Genomic DNA, 15,047 nt, shown 5'->3' with positions numbered 1-15,047 from the left:
GCAAGAGTAGCTTAAGTTGGCTCAGGACTTATGAAAAATCACACTTTATGAGCTTCAGTAGCTAGAAGCAATTTCATGTACTTGTTAGTGCTTGTTACTGATCAGTTTTGTATTCAAACCAGAATTCAGTTTTACCCCAGTGCCTGAAGGAGCAGTAGAATGACTGAGAATGCTCAGTTCTGGTTCAACCAGGAATTGATCCCACCACCTCCTATGGCCTGTGCCGGACACAAAACCAGGCAGCCTTTCACATTAAACACAGGGTTCACAGTGAACACACTGTTGGAAAAGATGTATCATACAATGTCTGCAAAAGTTACAAAGCATAACCTACAAGAATACGAAGAAAAAAGACAACATCCTCCATTAGAAGCATCAGTTCAACAGAAGATCAGAGGAAAAAACTGGGTTTTTTTTTATTTTTACAAATTTATATCTTCTGCTAAATTTTGCAAACCATATTTTCACTGTTTATACAGGGAAACAACATTTACTTGGGGCTGAGTAGAAAGAAAACAGGAAAATGGAACTGCAAAGCCATAAAACTTGACTAGATCACCACTATTAAGTGTTTTTTTTTAATTGACAGATTTCAGAAGGTTATTGTGCTTTAGCTTTCTCACTGCAGCCTTTTAACTTACCCATCCAGGAGAGATGTTAGCAAAGGGGCCACATCTGCAAATACAGCATCTTGAGACTCTAAATCATTGTAAACTCTGAGGAACAAAGTGCAATGATTAACCAAAGAAAAAATAAAAATGTCACAAGAACACAGACTATGGAAACTGTAGGCCAGTGACATGAAACCTGGGACCTGCTGACATTTCTGTGTCAGAGAACTGAAAATTAGAACTCCAAAGTTCTCACTCACATTTTGGGAGCAGCTGTTGTTGTGTTTTGGAGCGAACAACCCATAGGTGTACACTTGTGGATTTCTGACCTCATCCTAAACCTCCTGCCTGCCTCTCTGGGCACAGGGTCCTTTTTTAGGCTGTACTGGATCCCTGTTACTTTTTCCCACCTACTAGAATGTGAAATAGCCCTGCTGCCTGGACCTCCTTTGTATCACGTTATAGAAGACAGTGGTCAGTCAAGTCGTACTGCCCTTCAGATGTGGGTAAAGTTCGGGGGGGAAAAAAAGAAGCATGGAGGCTGCAGACTTGCTGAGGACTTGTCTCAGTGACAGAGGACTTGTCTCAGAAGACTCAGTGGCAAAACAGAAATCAGAATGCTCCTGAAGGTATGTTTAAGGATGCACTATCAACCGAAGGTATTTCCACCCCCACCTCTGATGAACTACCTACTCTGAATCAACACTTCTCACTCAAGGGAAGACTTTCTTTTACATAATGATGTGGAGTGCAGGCCTATTTTTAAACAGAATGGAAGACAAGTAAATTGCATGAGTTATTCCAACTCTTAGAAAAGAGCAATAACAGTTCAATACTTGGGCCAAAATGATGTCTGAAACAACTCCATATGTTTTTTGAATGCAAGGAGAAAAAAAACCAACCCAACCATTATCTTCAAAGAAATCTTTCCTCCAACCCTTTCAGGTTTGTACAACATAAAATCAAGACCTGAAAACAGGAAATCATCAGGGAGAAGAAATTCTGATCATAAAATGTGGCTATCCTAATTCATTCATTTCTTCTGCAGCACACCAAAAATGTATCCTCCCCAAGATTACAGCCTGCAGCACCCATGTTTATACAAGATGAAGAGAATCTAAAACATGAATGTCATTACCCACAGTTAAATACTTGAGGTATGAATGTTTATCTTTTGAAAAGGTTTCCTTTTCTGGTATCTTTCTGTGGTGATTTTTTTCTTTTGGTCTAGCTCTGTTTTCCAAAAGGTGATATCTGTTCTTTATAGCTCACAGCAAAAGGGCTAATTAGAAACAGGAATTTTGGTAGCAGCAACCATTACAAAGCATAGTCACTTCTCTGTTTATACAGTACACCAGTACACTTCACTTAACAGCATCCCAGAGACTGTACAGGATACTACAAGGTTAACTGAATGAAGACAAAGTGTGCTCTTCAGCATTTACTCAAGCCTCTTTGTATATCTCATCATGATCTGTCTGCTACAGTCTATAGACTGCACAAATAAAGTTTTTGTATTCATGCTCTCCACAAACAAGATTGTACAGAGGGATCACTGATAAATAGATACAGAATTGGAGCCAATGCACTAAATTCAGTATTTTTCCTGACAACAGCCAGAGGAAGGAGCAAGAAACAATATGGTAGCCAGAGACACAATAATTCATCCCTGTGCCTTATCCTAATCCTTAAAAGTTGTATACTGGCCTCAAAACTGAAATATGAGTTGAATCTCTGTTTCAAAAAAAATATTATTAGAATTAGCATTCAGGGCTTTTTTGTATCTTGCTGAATTCTTGGCCCGGAGCAACATCCTGTGGCAACGTTTTCCACAGACTAATTGTAAGCTGCATGAAAATGTACTCTCTTTAATAAGAAACGGAGCACTTGTCTGGCTTGACAGACAAATACTGCTTGTTGCCATTCCACTGATGTGCCATCATAGTGCACTGAGAAACCAACAAATATGCAGGGATGTGGCACAGTTTGGACCAGGAAGACACAGGCACTGAATACTCTATCCCTGCTTTGCATGCGCATGAGCATATGCTTCAGTAAACTTTGCACATCAAAACTGCAAGGTCAATATAAAAGAGCAAAAGCACTTCCAAACACTCTTCTCTGCTTCATCTATCATCTGCAATTGATGAAATATTCATTAGCACCCAGTCCTCCATCTTAATCAACTAGGTCTCTAACTCAGTATGTGTTGAAATATTTTTCCTTCACACATCAAAACATCTCAGAGCTACTACATACATTTAAAAAAAGCAAAAGGAAAAAAATACTTAGGCATTTTAAAGATTAAAACATTCACAGTTGATGACTTTTGTTGCCTAAGAAAGCAAACACAACTCGGGCTAGAATCAATCAGTCTTAGCAGTTAATTTGCACAGCAAAGTAGAATCACAGAATCAATTAGCTTGGAAAAGACCTCCAGGGCCATCAAGTCCAACCTTTGACTGAATGCCACCTTGTCAACTAACCCATAGCAGTAGGTGTCACCTCCAGTCACTTCTTGAACACTTCCAGGGATGGTAACTCCACCACCTCCCTGGGCAGTCCCTTCCAGTGCTTAAGCACCCTTTCTGTGAAGAAAATCTTCCTGACGTCCAACCCGAACACAGGCTGGACACGCACCTAAGCCCTAGTGCAGCATGAGGCCATTTCTTCCAAGTACAGCCACAGCTGGTGTCAGTACAGCCATGTCAGGGTCAGGCTCCAGTAGCTGATACGAGGAAAGGCACTGGCTTCCATGTTACAGTAACTATTCAAATATTTACTCAGCTCCCTAAAGGGGTTTTACTGCCACTACTTAGCTGCTGTGGTTCAAACGCTATCCATACTGAAATAAAGTGGTTTAAAGTAGTCTTGAACTAGTTTATGCTACACTGTAACCACAGCCTTGGCTGAAGCATGGACACCCACTTCATTAGCTATCTGAAACCATGAAAGATGCTGCAAATCCAAAGAGTCTCTTTCTAAAACCCCATGTATTTTTACTAGAAGGATAGATTTGTCCCTGTGTACTGATTAATGTGAATCTCACATTGAAAATTCTGAGCTTCCTTTTTATTTTGCTAATGATTTGCCAATAAAATTATAAAAGCATAACATGCTGAAAGCTGGAATTTTCTTCCTGAGCTGAAATCAAATATTTTGACATTTATTAGTTCCATAAAATGTTGCTAAAAAAATAAACATTTTAGAGTTCATAAGAACCATATGCTTTTCTGTTTATAAAAAAATAGCTGTACTGGGACACTTAGAAAAACATTCCTGGAGAACTGCATTCTTTGGGGGATTTACATTTTTTTAACCCTTTTCCTGATTACCAGGATCTACACCACATTTCCAGAATCACAACACCTCTGGAGTTCTGTGTCAATACCATTAACTGTGCTGCTCTACAGAGTTGAATTCCAGCATTATTCTATGTTTACTTCAACTGTTATGGCTGGGTTAGGTACAGCTGAAGAGTGAAAAGAATTACTTTGAGCAGCTTAAAAGACATGTGAGGGGGCCATGCACCCTAAGAGATTTCATATGCCTGAAATCAAAGGAGTCCTATAACCTACGGGGATCAGTAAAGCTTTCCCAAGATCTGCATTATCTCAGGATTTTTCAGGTGATTGATGGCCTGCAGGACAGAAATCCCCATTCTCCTGTGAGTAGAAAACTGCAGCACTTTAGGACTCCTTGAGGAAAGGGTCAATGACTAGCAACGTTTAGCAAATGTACAGGATTTTCGGCTGAACAGGCTCAGACATTAAGTTTAAACCAGGACAGATAATTCATGTTGGGTACATCTGACTTTAAATCAAGTTTTGCCTTCAAGCATGGAAACATGAAATCGTCCTCTTGTATTCCGTTTCCAGAGGGTTTTGGAGCATGGTTCAGAGCAGACAGTCTCCTGAGTCATTGCAATATATAGATGCAAATTTTCCATTAGAAAGAGGCATTGGGGTAAAATTTTGTATTTCTCTGTTTACAGAGTTCTCACTGTACTATTTAAAAGGAATGAAGACTCCTTTTTTCAGAGATCCAGGTCAGCACCTGTTTCCAAAGAACAGAAGGCACCCTTCAGCCTGACTCCCAGCAGTTTTCTGTCTCACTGATGGAAACCGTCAGTGACTCTGGTGTCCCACTAAAGCCCTTATCACACATGGTGCTTTCAAAATCCGATTAGTCTCTGTGGATTTTTGAGCATCTAATATGGAAAGTAGTCACACTGTAGCCTTTCCCTTGGGGAGCACTGATTCCCATGTCACTGCTCGGCCTTGCTGCTTATGGTCAGGCTGTTGAACATCAACTCATACCAGTGCTCAGTCCAGTTCCTGCCACAGTCATGCTCTATGTCTAATGCTGAAATCATGCAATCCACCTCAATTCATAGAATCATTGAATTGTCTGGGTTTTAATGAACCTTTAAAGGTCACCTAGTCCAATCCCCCTGCAACGAGCTGGGACATCAACTAGATCAGGTTACTCAGAGTCCCATCCCACCTGACCTCAGATGTTTCCAAGAAGCTGATATCTAGTCCCTCTCTGGGAAACCTATTCTGGTGCTTGACCACATTCATTGTGAAAATATTCTTCCTTATATCTAGTCTCAATTGACCCTCTTTCAGTTTAAAACCATTACCTTTGTTCCTATTGCAACAGGCCCTACTAAAAAGTTTGGCCCCATTTTCTTATGAGCTCCCTTTAAGTACTCAAAGGTAAACAACACTTCCTTCTTACCTTTAAAACATTCTGCTACCTTGCAACAGGTTGTGAGGATCACAACAGCTACTCAGATTGTTGAAAGGGTCATATAAGTGTCTATACAGGTTTAAACTTAGCCATATCAGTAGTCTTTGCTGAGAGGGAAGACTGATATCTATTGCCTGAAATGGATTATTCTGTCTTGGGAATAATATAATTATCACATTAAAAAAAACCTCAAGAATTCTGCCCCCCACCTCCACCACTCAAAAAACCCAACCAAAAAGAGCATTACCGTCTAGCTAATGCCTACTAATAAAATTAGTCTTCACTATACAAATCCTCCAGCAATTCAGATTTCCAGCTTGCTACACAGGACTACCCACCTCTCAAACTGGAAAGTCTTGTTTACTGAGGCATGACCAGGACGGTTACATTTGACAAGGACAGTTTCCTAAGAGAAAAAGCAAATTATCGACTGTTAGTATCACAGGCACAGACAGAAAAGCAAATATGCATCAATTCTGTATCAGGAGACAGCTTTAAGGATCAGGAAGCCCAAGGCCCTTCTCCAGCAGTCGCCAATACACAAGGCTTTAGAGCCTGTAGAATGCAGTGAACTTGCAAAACCATAAGAAAGGCTCTCAAAACCCATTCAAGTTATTAAAAACAACCAACACAAAACATGCACTTAAGTTCAAGAGAAAGACCCAAACCCTTACCTGAACTTTTTTTGTACCTAGAAAGTCATAGGCAAGTAAACACAAGCTCCCCAACTGCCACCACTGGCACAAAAAAATTGCAAAGAAGAGTTCTTTTTTTAATTGTTGGGAAAATTTTAACTGTAAAAGTGCACTGAAAAGTGCCTTTTCAGATTGATTTCATACATAGCTATGTCTAGAACTAAGCAGAAGATGTGCATTTCATTAAATAACATGCTAGACCACAACTAAGAGAAAGAGCTGCACTACCACAATCCATAGAATTCCATGAGTTTTGAGTGGAATTTACTTTCCAGATAAGTTATACAATAACTTTGTAAGTCTGACAAATATGTAAGCAGCTCTTTAAACTATTACCGGAGTACAATCACAGCAGTCTGATGTGGATTATGTAGCAAATTCTGTGCTCTTCTGCTCCTCATGGCAAATGTTGCTTAATTGCTGAGAAAAGCAAAGAAAAAATATGGGGGGGGGGAGGGGCTCAACAATTTGGGTGGAAGCTCTCCAGCACACAAAATACTTCATCAATTCAAGGAGATTTTCTAGCTTACTAACCTGTGATTACATTACTGCATTTGATGGGAGTGCTGAAATTCCTAATGTGCTTCCAACAAGTAGCTTGGAGTGCTGAACTAGTGGCCTTCAAATAAGTATTGCCACAGACTGAAGTTATAAAGAGCTGAGCAAATAATAATCACATATCAGTATGTCCAGCATGCAAAAGGCTAATAAACATCAAATTTCTTCCTTTGAGTTTACGAGTATTTCTACTTCTGGAGAAAAGAAATGTATCATTATCAAACTAATGATGACAAAACACTTACTCTACAGAATGAACTATGTTACCCACCCCAGTACTGGCAAATTTAGCTGAGTACAGATGTCAGTACAACCCTGCTACAAAATGGCCTGACACAAAATTCTAAAAGGATCAGTAACCAACAGGCTCTGGGGCAAGGGAAAAGGAAAAAAACTGAAAAGGATAGAGAATGATGGAACACATTTCTGATTCAGATATCAAATTACCTTGCAAACCCAGCTTTCTCTAAGGTGAGAAATGAGACAGAAAAACCTCTACTTGCATAACATAGAAACAAAAGAATTGACTGTTAATAGGCAAAAGTTTCACATAAGCATTTGTAATGACCACGTCAGTCTGGTTTTGAATATCTCTAATATTTGGAGAGCCAAACCCTCTCTTGGCAACCTGTGCAGTGTTTGACTACCCTCACAGCTTCTTCTCATGTTTAGGCTGTATTTCAGATCGCACTCATTCCCCCTTGGGCTGTCATCACCAGGAAGAGTCTGTGCATTCAGTACCTCCTCACCTGCTCATTTTCTCTGATAGTCACAATACCAGCACTGCTCAGTGTCCTAATCTGTGTGGAGTGGTTCAACCTGATGTGTGGCGTGTACTCACTCTCCACTGTTATTGCACAACAAGCTTCAGAAGAAAGACTCACACAGTGGTTAATGTTATATTGAGGAGCTGAGCATGCACAGGACAGCAAAAAGAGAACTTCAAAAATCTCCAAGTAACTCAAAAACTGAAAGGAAATACTTTCCCATACATCTAGTAAAACTTTAAGCCTTTTTTAGACTTAAAATCAGAATAATGATTTTCTAGACAAGATGAGCAAGATCAGAAAAGAGATCATGTGTCTTAAGAATGATATGAATCTCTAAACAAACAAAAGAAAAAACACTCAAAGACTAAATGGAAGTCATGTTGTCTCCATGGATCTGGTTCTCAAATGTGACTCTGCTTTCTAACACAATCATGGCAAATAACTGCCTGGTTATATTACACACAAAGTATTTTTAGGAAAAAAATCTTGAGAAACAGTCATGATCTAAAAAGCAAAACAAATAAACTGAGCACCTTTACCACAGACAGTCTTCCTTCACCTTGATCTAAAATTTCCTTTAAATCATTGTCTGGGAAATGGTTGTTTTCAGAAATATAATCTTTGACTGTGTTGCAACTAAAAGCTCAGTAACAAGTCAAGCCCCATATTTTAATCTGAAAATTGCACATTTATCCTAGCCACAAGCATAACAGCTTCAGTTGTTAATAGCAAAATAAACAGGCAATAAACATTTTTTCCTTTACTTTTGTAAGATTAGTCTAAATTGAGTGTTTCTTGTAAGGAGGATTCTTGTAACAATATTTTTTTCTTAAAGAAAAATAAATTCATATTAAGAATCTAACATAAAGACTTCAGGTATTTGATCAAAACTGGAAAGTATTTTAACTAAATAAATGTCAAGGCAAACCAATAAAACATTTGAAGCCTATGTTGTGTTTTCCAAAACCAGGAAGTTAATATTTTGCAAATTTCATTTCTCAATCAAGCCTGTGCTTATATTTATATTCCTGAAATATTTCATATGATTAGCATATTGAAGGTCAGTCTTTCATACAAAGTAAAATTCATAAATTGGCATAAACAAGCAGACAAGCCTTGCCTGTAAGCATATAGATACTGTAATACATCAGATATCTATATGAAATAATCCAAAACCTAAATATTGGCTAATTTCATCCTTGTGCAATAACATTTAACAGGTCAGAAATGGTTGTATTTTATAGTACAATAAATGTGTCAGGATATCCAGAATACAATGTCTACCATTACAGATCCCTGTTTTTTATCTCCTGACATATTTACTCTTTCTTCATCTCTTCATGTGCTCCATTAGTTACCTAATTGCACATATATATAGATATAGATATGGATATATATAATTATCCACATTATGCAAGTGATATCTGCCTAATGACCTGTAAGCATATAGATACTGTAATACATCAGATATCTATATGAAATAATCCAAAACCTAAATATTGGCTAATTTCATCCTTGTGCAATAACATTTAACAGGTCAGAAATGGTTGTATTTTATAGTACAATAAATGTGTCAGGATATCCAGAATACAATGTCTACCATTACAGATCCCTGTTTTTTATCTCCTGACATATTTACTCTTTCTTCATTTCTTCATGTGCTCCATTAGTTACCTAATTGCACATATATATAGATATAGATATGGATATATATAATTATCCACATTATGCAAGTGATATCTGCCTAATGAAACTATAATTTGGGGGATTTAAATGCATAACATACTTCCAGTCACTTCAGCAATATTTTAAGCACTACACTATAAAAGAGAATTTGGCTCATCACCATGTAAGTAACAGTGAGCAGCCAACTAAGAACTATGGGAGCTAAGAAAATTAAAACCCAAGTTAATACTTTGACCTTAGCTCACACTACTGTGCCTTTTTAAATTTTATATCTTGGTAATGGCCTCAATTAATGCTGGAACGTCATTTGGATTTGCAGCCTCAATGACCATTCTTCCCCCAATGAATCTAAGCCAGGATACTTTAACACGCTTGACTGCAGCACCACAGAGGCTGCTGTGCTTCAGGAGGTATCATATTTCTGTCCTAATGCATTGGCTGTGTTGCAATAGTAAAACTTGAAGAAAGCCTGACATAACTTTAGAAATAGCTACAGCACATACATGGGGCTCAAAGGGACTGACTGCAGGAAGACAGCAGCAGTTTGACTGCTGCAAACATTCAACCTCCAGTCAAAGGATGGCTGCACCAGCAGAAGCTCTAAGCTATTACCCCTACAAAGAGTCAGGATGAAAATAGCACAAACCACCTGCTATTGCACCCATGGGTAATCAAAGCTGAGCACCACCTGACCTTGTTGGGTTTTTTTTTTTAAACTCATGATTCTCATGCCCCTCTTGTTTCTTCTTCTAGTATCTACCAATGTGCTTTTGAATTTCACCATCAAATACTCACATCATCAGCTGCATATGCCACTTTTTCTGAAAAGTTTCTTTGCCTGTAAGGGAAGAAAAAAGCACCAATAGGGGAAAAATAGGTACCTTTCAAACCATAAGTGTTCCACTTAGCTGAGGAAAACCAATGTTTAAAGTGTCTGTGAACTACACACTGTCTGAAGAGTACCTTTCAGAATTGCCACTATTATTGTACCCTATGTACATACTAACACCACAGTTAATTGTGAATAAAAAACAAATTAAAGTGCAATCAAGCAAAATAATCTGCTTTAGAAAGGGCATTCAGAACAAACCAAATTAAGAAGAATTCACATGCAAGCCATTCTATTATTTTGAGATTGTTGCATGAGCTTGTAACAAGAGGTTTTCACTTTAGAACATTAAAGTGAAAAACACCCTCTTTTTCAAGATCCCTGATCTTGAATCCATAATTAGTCCAAATACTGACTGGGATTACTGAGGTGTATAAATCTATTTATGTGTGAGAGTTTTTGGAGAATCAGTCTATAGCTTTACAGATAAATTTTATTTAAATTACTTTCCAATGCCTTAAGAAATGTTACTCTTGACAATTGTTTGTTCAGCCCAGTCCATCCTGTTTTACACTGCAAGTCAGCACCTGATTGCACTATTTCATACTCCAACAAAAAAAGGGAGTGGGTTCCTCCCCAGGTATCCCAAGCACAGGCTAATGCAAGTGTCAACTTCAGGCTTCTTGAAATACCTTGTCTGTTATTTTTGATGTTGTTTTAATTAAAACAATCTTTTTTTTTGCAAGATTTGCCAAAAATTGAAACTTTAAAACACTGAATGTACTCGTTTAAAATTACCAGGCAATAAAAATAAAATAAAGCCCCAAATCAGCTATTTACTGATAAAGCAAATGATAGCATTACTGGTTTACTGGTTTCTAGCCACCCACCTAGTTTTCCCCTTCTTTCTTTCTTTCTTTCTTTGTATACACTTCAATCCCTATTTTCTTTCATGTTAGTCATCTATGGAGAATTCAGCTTTTTAAGCAGATACTTGCATCTAATCCCTCTTTCCTTTTGGATCTTGGAATGTTTTGACACGTCAGTTACAGTAAGTATATTATAAATAAGGTATGCAGAGCCAAATTAGACAGAAATAGAATTACCAATGTTTGTGCAGACAGCCAATGTGTTCTATAGCATCACAAAACAATTGTAACACTGAGTGTGTTTCTCTACCCACGACTTCTGGCAGCTGTTACATTACTGCATCCCAGAATTTGTATAGGATAGTGAATACAGTCTAAACTGATTGCAGCTGTGTTACTTCTGCCAAGCCAAGGATAATCCTGGCTTGGCAGAACAGCTATGGCTTTCTATTGAGGTCGACATACTTTTAGACAGGGGGATGAGACTGACTAGAGCCAATTTAGCAGGAGAAAGAAAACAGCAATTAGTTTTTATACCAACATTGTCTCCCCACACACATAAACCCAGAAAAAATCAAGGACACTGTTGTTCTCATATAAATATAACTATTGTTTTCTCTGTATTTTGAGTCAGGTAGGATCTAACACAACCAAAACAGATTACCTGTCTTGTGATACTGAATGTCCAGCAGCATCATCAAAAGGTAGCAATGGTCGAATCCTGCAGTGGACTCTGATATTTCCTCTCAGTTCCTGGGATAAGAATATTAAGCTGTTTTTAACACAAGTTACTGGAGAGGATAAATACACTGAAATTCATCAAACAGACATGACCATGTTTAAGAAAGCAGGTGTTTACCATGTCATAGCCCTAGACTCTGTGGGGAGCAAAACAGAATCAATGTAATTTGTCTTAGTAAAGTAGGAGAAAGTACTTGAGGAAGTATGAGCTCTCCAGACCACTGGAATTGTATAGCCCTCTCCAGTTCACATGGACAAAAAAACCCCCTCTGAGCCATCTTTCCCTTCCCTTCTTTTTTCTCCTTCCTCCTTACCTGAGCTTCTTCAGATACCTGTATTAACTCAATAGACAACATTACACACTCCATTTCTCTTCCACAGTCCTGAGGAAGATGTGGAATATAAAATATGTTGTATATTTTCTTCTCCACTGTGTTCCTATATGATTAAAAAGCCAGTAGCTGATTTTGCACTGTAGGCCATTTTAGACCAGTTTATCTCTTCCTTTTTGTTGGTGACCAGTTCTCATTTTGTGTGACTAAACACAGCTTGCCTACGAGGATTATTAACCACTGGCATTAACACCCCACTGTTCTGGGGAATATCCTTTCAGTAAACTGAAACAAGGCAAAATTTAGAAGGTAAGTACTTTTTAATGAAGAGCTTCATTGTCCCAGGTAGAAAAACTTTTAAAAATTTTATTTGAAGGAGGCTTGTGTTTCTAAAAATCAGGTCCTAAATCAGGAAACCCACAACTAGTCATTTGTGAAGATGGGAGAAAGAGTAAATTTAAAGTACAAATAGGAAAAAATTAATCCCAAATGAACCATCACTAATGGCTGAGCAGGATACAGCTAGAGATATTTGGAAAAATAAAAGATTACTAGTTTGCAATATCAAGTTAAGAATTTTAAGAATTTTAAAACTATTTCAGAAGCTGCAAATTTAGAGAAGAGGATGAAGAAACTCAAGTTTTGTCCACTAGTCAAAATAGATTATACTCCTTAGGGCAATAGGTCATATGAGTGCATTTGGAAGATCTTGTGTAAAAAGAAAGGGGTGGGGTTTATTATAAGACAAATGTGCCTCAGCAAATAAACACATCATATATAGACAGCTGAGGGAGGTGATATACCCATGTGAAGTACATTCTTTACTTTTATTGGTGAGGAAATTATGGGAATAATTTCAACAAAATAAGTCAATTTTCTGTTATTAAACATACTTACAACTAAGCTGTTATGTAGAGCCTTCCTCTTCTGCTTTTCTTTCTCATATCTCTCTGTCACCTCTTGTAGAGACTGCTCAAGATCAAAAGCTTTTATCTGAAACACTAGAAGAAGGCAGTTTCAGAGAAATAAACTCCATGACTTTACAAAAGGAATTGTCCAGTAGCACCTCATGAAATATAGGCACAAACCTTCTCAACTTCACCAAATTTCAGTTAGGAGGGTTAGTTTCTGATTTACTAGACACCTATGAAAAATCCCATCATAGTTCTTGCTATGTGAAGCTACAAATAATTACCACAAGTATACACGTGAAGTCTTGAAAAGCAATCAAGATTACAAGATATTTAAAGGCAGTTCAAATGTGTCAGTTTAGTTAGAGTGATGTTACCTGCCAGCGAAACCTGAAACCTAAACTTGAAGCAGCCTGCTGCTAGTTGGGGCTGTCACTTGCAAGGCTCATACCACATCTGCAGTTATTAGACTCGGGGCTAATAACTAAAGGGCTAACTTTACAAGAAGTTAACATGTCATTTATCCTCAGCCTCACTTACAGTGCTAGTAATCCTTGAAACAGTTGCAAGGTTCCCCTTTAAGATAGGTCCATCACTCCATGAGGAATTCATAGGAAAGACTGATCATTTGAACCCTAGGGAGTCTCCTTCACAAAATGGAGAAGAGTGATATGGGTTATTATAAAAGCCTTCTAACTTCACAAATGGTTTTATTTCAGCCCAATTACATTAACACTGAGCAGGCCTAAAGCAAACATAAAGACCAGAAGACATATTATGTGACTGGCAAGCTTGTGCAAAAAGCAAGCTTCTAGGAACCCCAGTGGGAAATCAAGGTCCCCAGCAATGAGTGAGCAGTTTGGAGATGCAGGGTATCAAGCAGTCAAAACCAAGGTCTGAGAGCTGAGTTAGCAGATGGCCACTAGCCTCAGTGTGCTACCTTACAGAGCAAGGATCAGGCTCAGTATCTCAGCATGGTCACACAGATGATTTATTCTCTCTGGTATAGACTAAAAATCAGATCATTTCATGGGACATTTGTCTACACTAGAGATTTCTCAGATCTTTTTTGCTAATAACCAGTTGACCTCCAACCAGTTCACCTCCAACTCACAGTCTTCCTCCTCAAGTACATGCACGCAGGGGAAACATGATGTTAATAGCTGGGGAATCAAAGTTTAGGAGTTTCACTACGAAAAAATCCTCTTGCATCCTGCATGTAGAGTAACACTAGAATTCTTTGGTTTGGAGAATCCCATGCAAATCTGTTACCATAACTTATCAAAAGGGCCACTTACAGTCACTGATCCCTAATCATACTTTACTTTTTAAAACACAAGGCTAGAATCCATTATTCAAGTAATCTCCATAATAAGTATCTTCATTTACAAATTTGTGTACACGTTTTGAGTTACCTAAGTCTCTTAAACAAGCAGTAAGGCAAAGCAATAGATGCTGAGGGTACTCTTCCATTATTCTAGCCTTGAAAGAAAAAAAGTTTCCTAATGCATAAATTATTTCTGAAATTTTATTTTTTTCTGAAAGTAGAGTTATACAGTAACAAATATAAACACTCATTTAACATTTTCCTTGACATCAGATGCAAGCTATACAGGAGTTACATTTTTATCCTTAACCTAGGGGTAGACATTGTGTACATCTGTTTTAAAATAATAATAACAGCACTCTTCATTATGCAAGAGAAGTAGTCACTACATGAATGCAGCCATTATAGACATCCCTTTTCCCCATCCTTTGCCCACTTCATTGATCTAGATGCAAATTTTCTGGGAGCCGGGAATGCCAGCAGTTTTTCTGTTGAAATGTTACTGATCACGGTAACATCAGTCTAACAGTTGTGATGTCTTGCAAGCATATTCAGGACTGCAAACTTTACAGTCCCTTTCCTTTAACTGACAGTCTTGGTTAAGGAGCTTTTCATTCCCTCCCCTCCAGTGCTGCACTGGACCTTCTGCTGTGATCACACAAGTGTTCCCTCGGTCACACAGAGGTCTAAAAGCAATTCTTCCTTCTGAGAAAATTCCACCCTGGATCAGCTCCCTGATCTGTTCTGTGTGTGGTTTCACAAAGAGTTACACAAACATAATAGAAAGGTCCGTAACAGGGACATGAAAAATGGGAGCAGCACAACCTAGCACAGACACAACGTATCAGAGATATGGATGTATAGTTTTCCCCATAGTTCCCTGGGGTTTTTAATGTTTCTTGCCAGTCTAGAGTCCAGTTTAAAAAGGAGATCAATCTGATCATGTCTTCTAGCAGCTATGAT

The 15,047-nt window shown here is 38.1% G+C and overlaps 1 protein-coding gene across 3 annotated transcripts in view; it reads right to left on the bottom strand.

The window, feature by feature from the left end:
• The window catches only part of KIF25 (kinesin family member 25), a 42,268-nt gene that overhangs the window by 17,614 nt on the left and 9,607 nt on the right, over window positions 1-15,047 (bottom strand). For all 3 annotated transcript variants that reach the window (XM_069010193.1, XM_069010194.1, XM_069010195.1), the window contains 5 exons: window positions 12,744-12,847; window positions 11,438-11,526; window positions 9,871-9,913; window positions 5,705-5,772; window positions 642-716 (listed from right to left, as the gene is read on the bottom strand). In XM_069010193.1, the coding sequence (XP_068866294.1) occupies window positions 642-716; window positions 5,705-5,772; window positions 9,871-9,913; window positions 11,438-11,526; window positions 12,744-12,847 (379 nt within the window). The remainder of the gene's footprint in view (window positions 1-641; window positions 717-5,704; window positions 5,773-9,870; window positions 9,914-11,437; window positions 11,527-12,743; window positions 12,848-15,047) is intronic.

This window comes from Aphelocoma coerulescens, chromosome 3 (genome assembly GCF_041296385.1).
Source record: "Aphelocoma coerulescens isolate FSJ_1873_10779 chromosome 3, UR_Acoe_1.0, whole genome shotgun sequence".
Lineage (NCBI taxonomy): Eukaryota > Metazoa > Chordata > Aves > Passeriformes > Corvidae > Aphelocoma > Aphelocoma coerulescens.
This window is presented reverse-complemented; position numbering and strand designations above follow the sequence as displayed.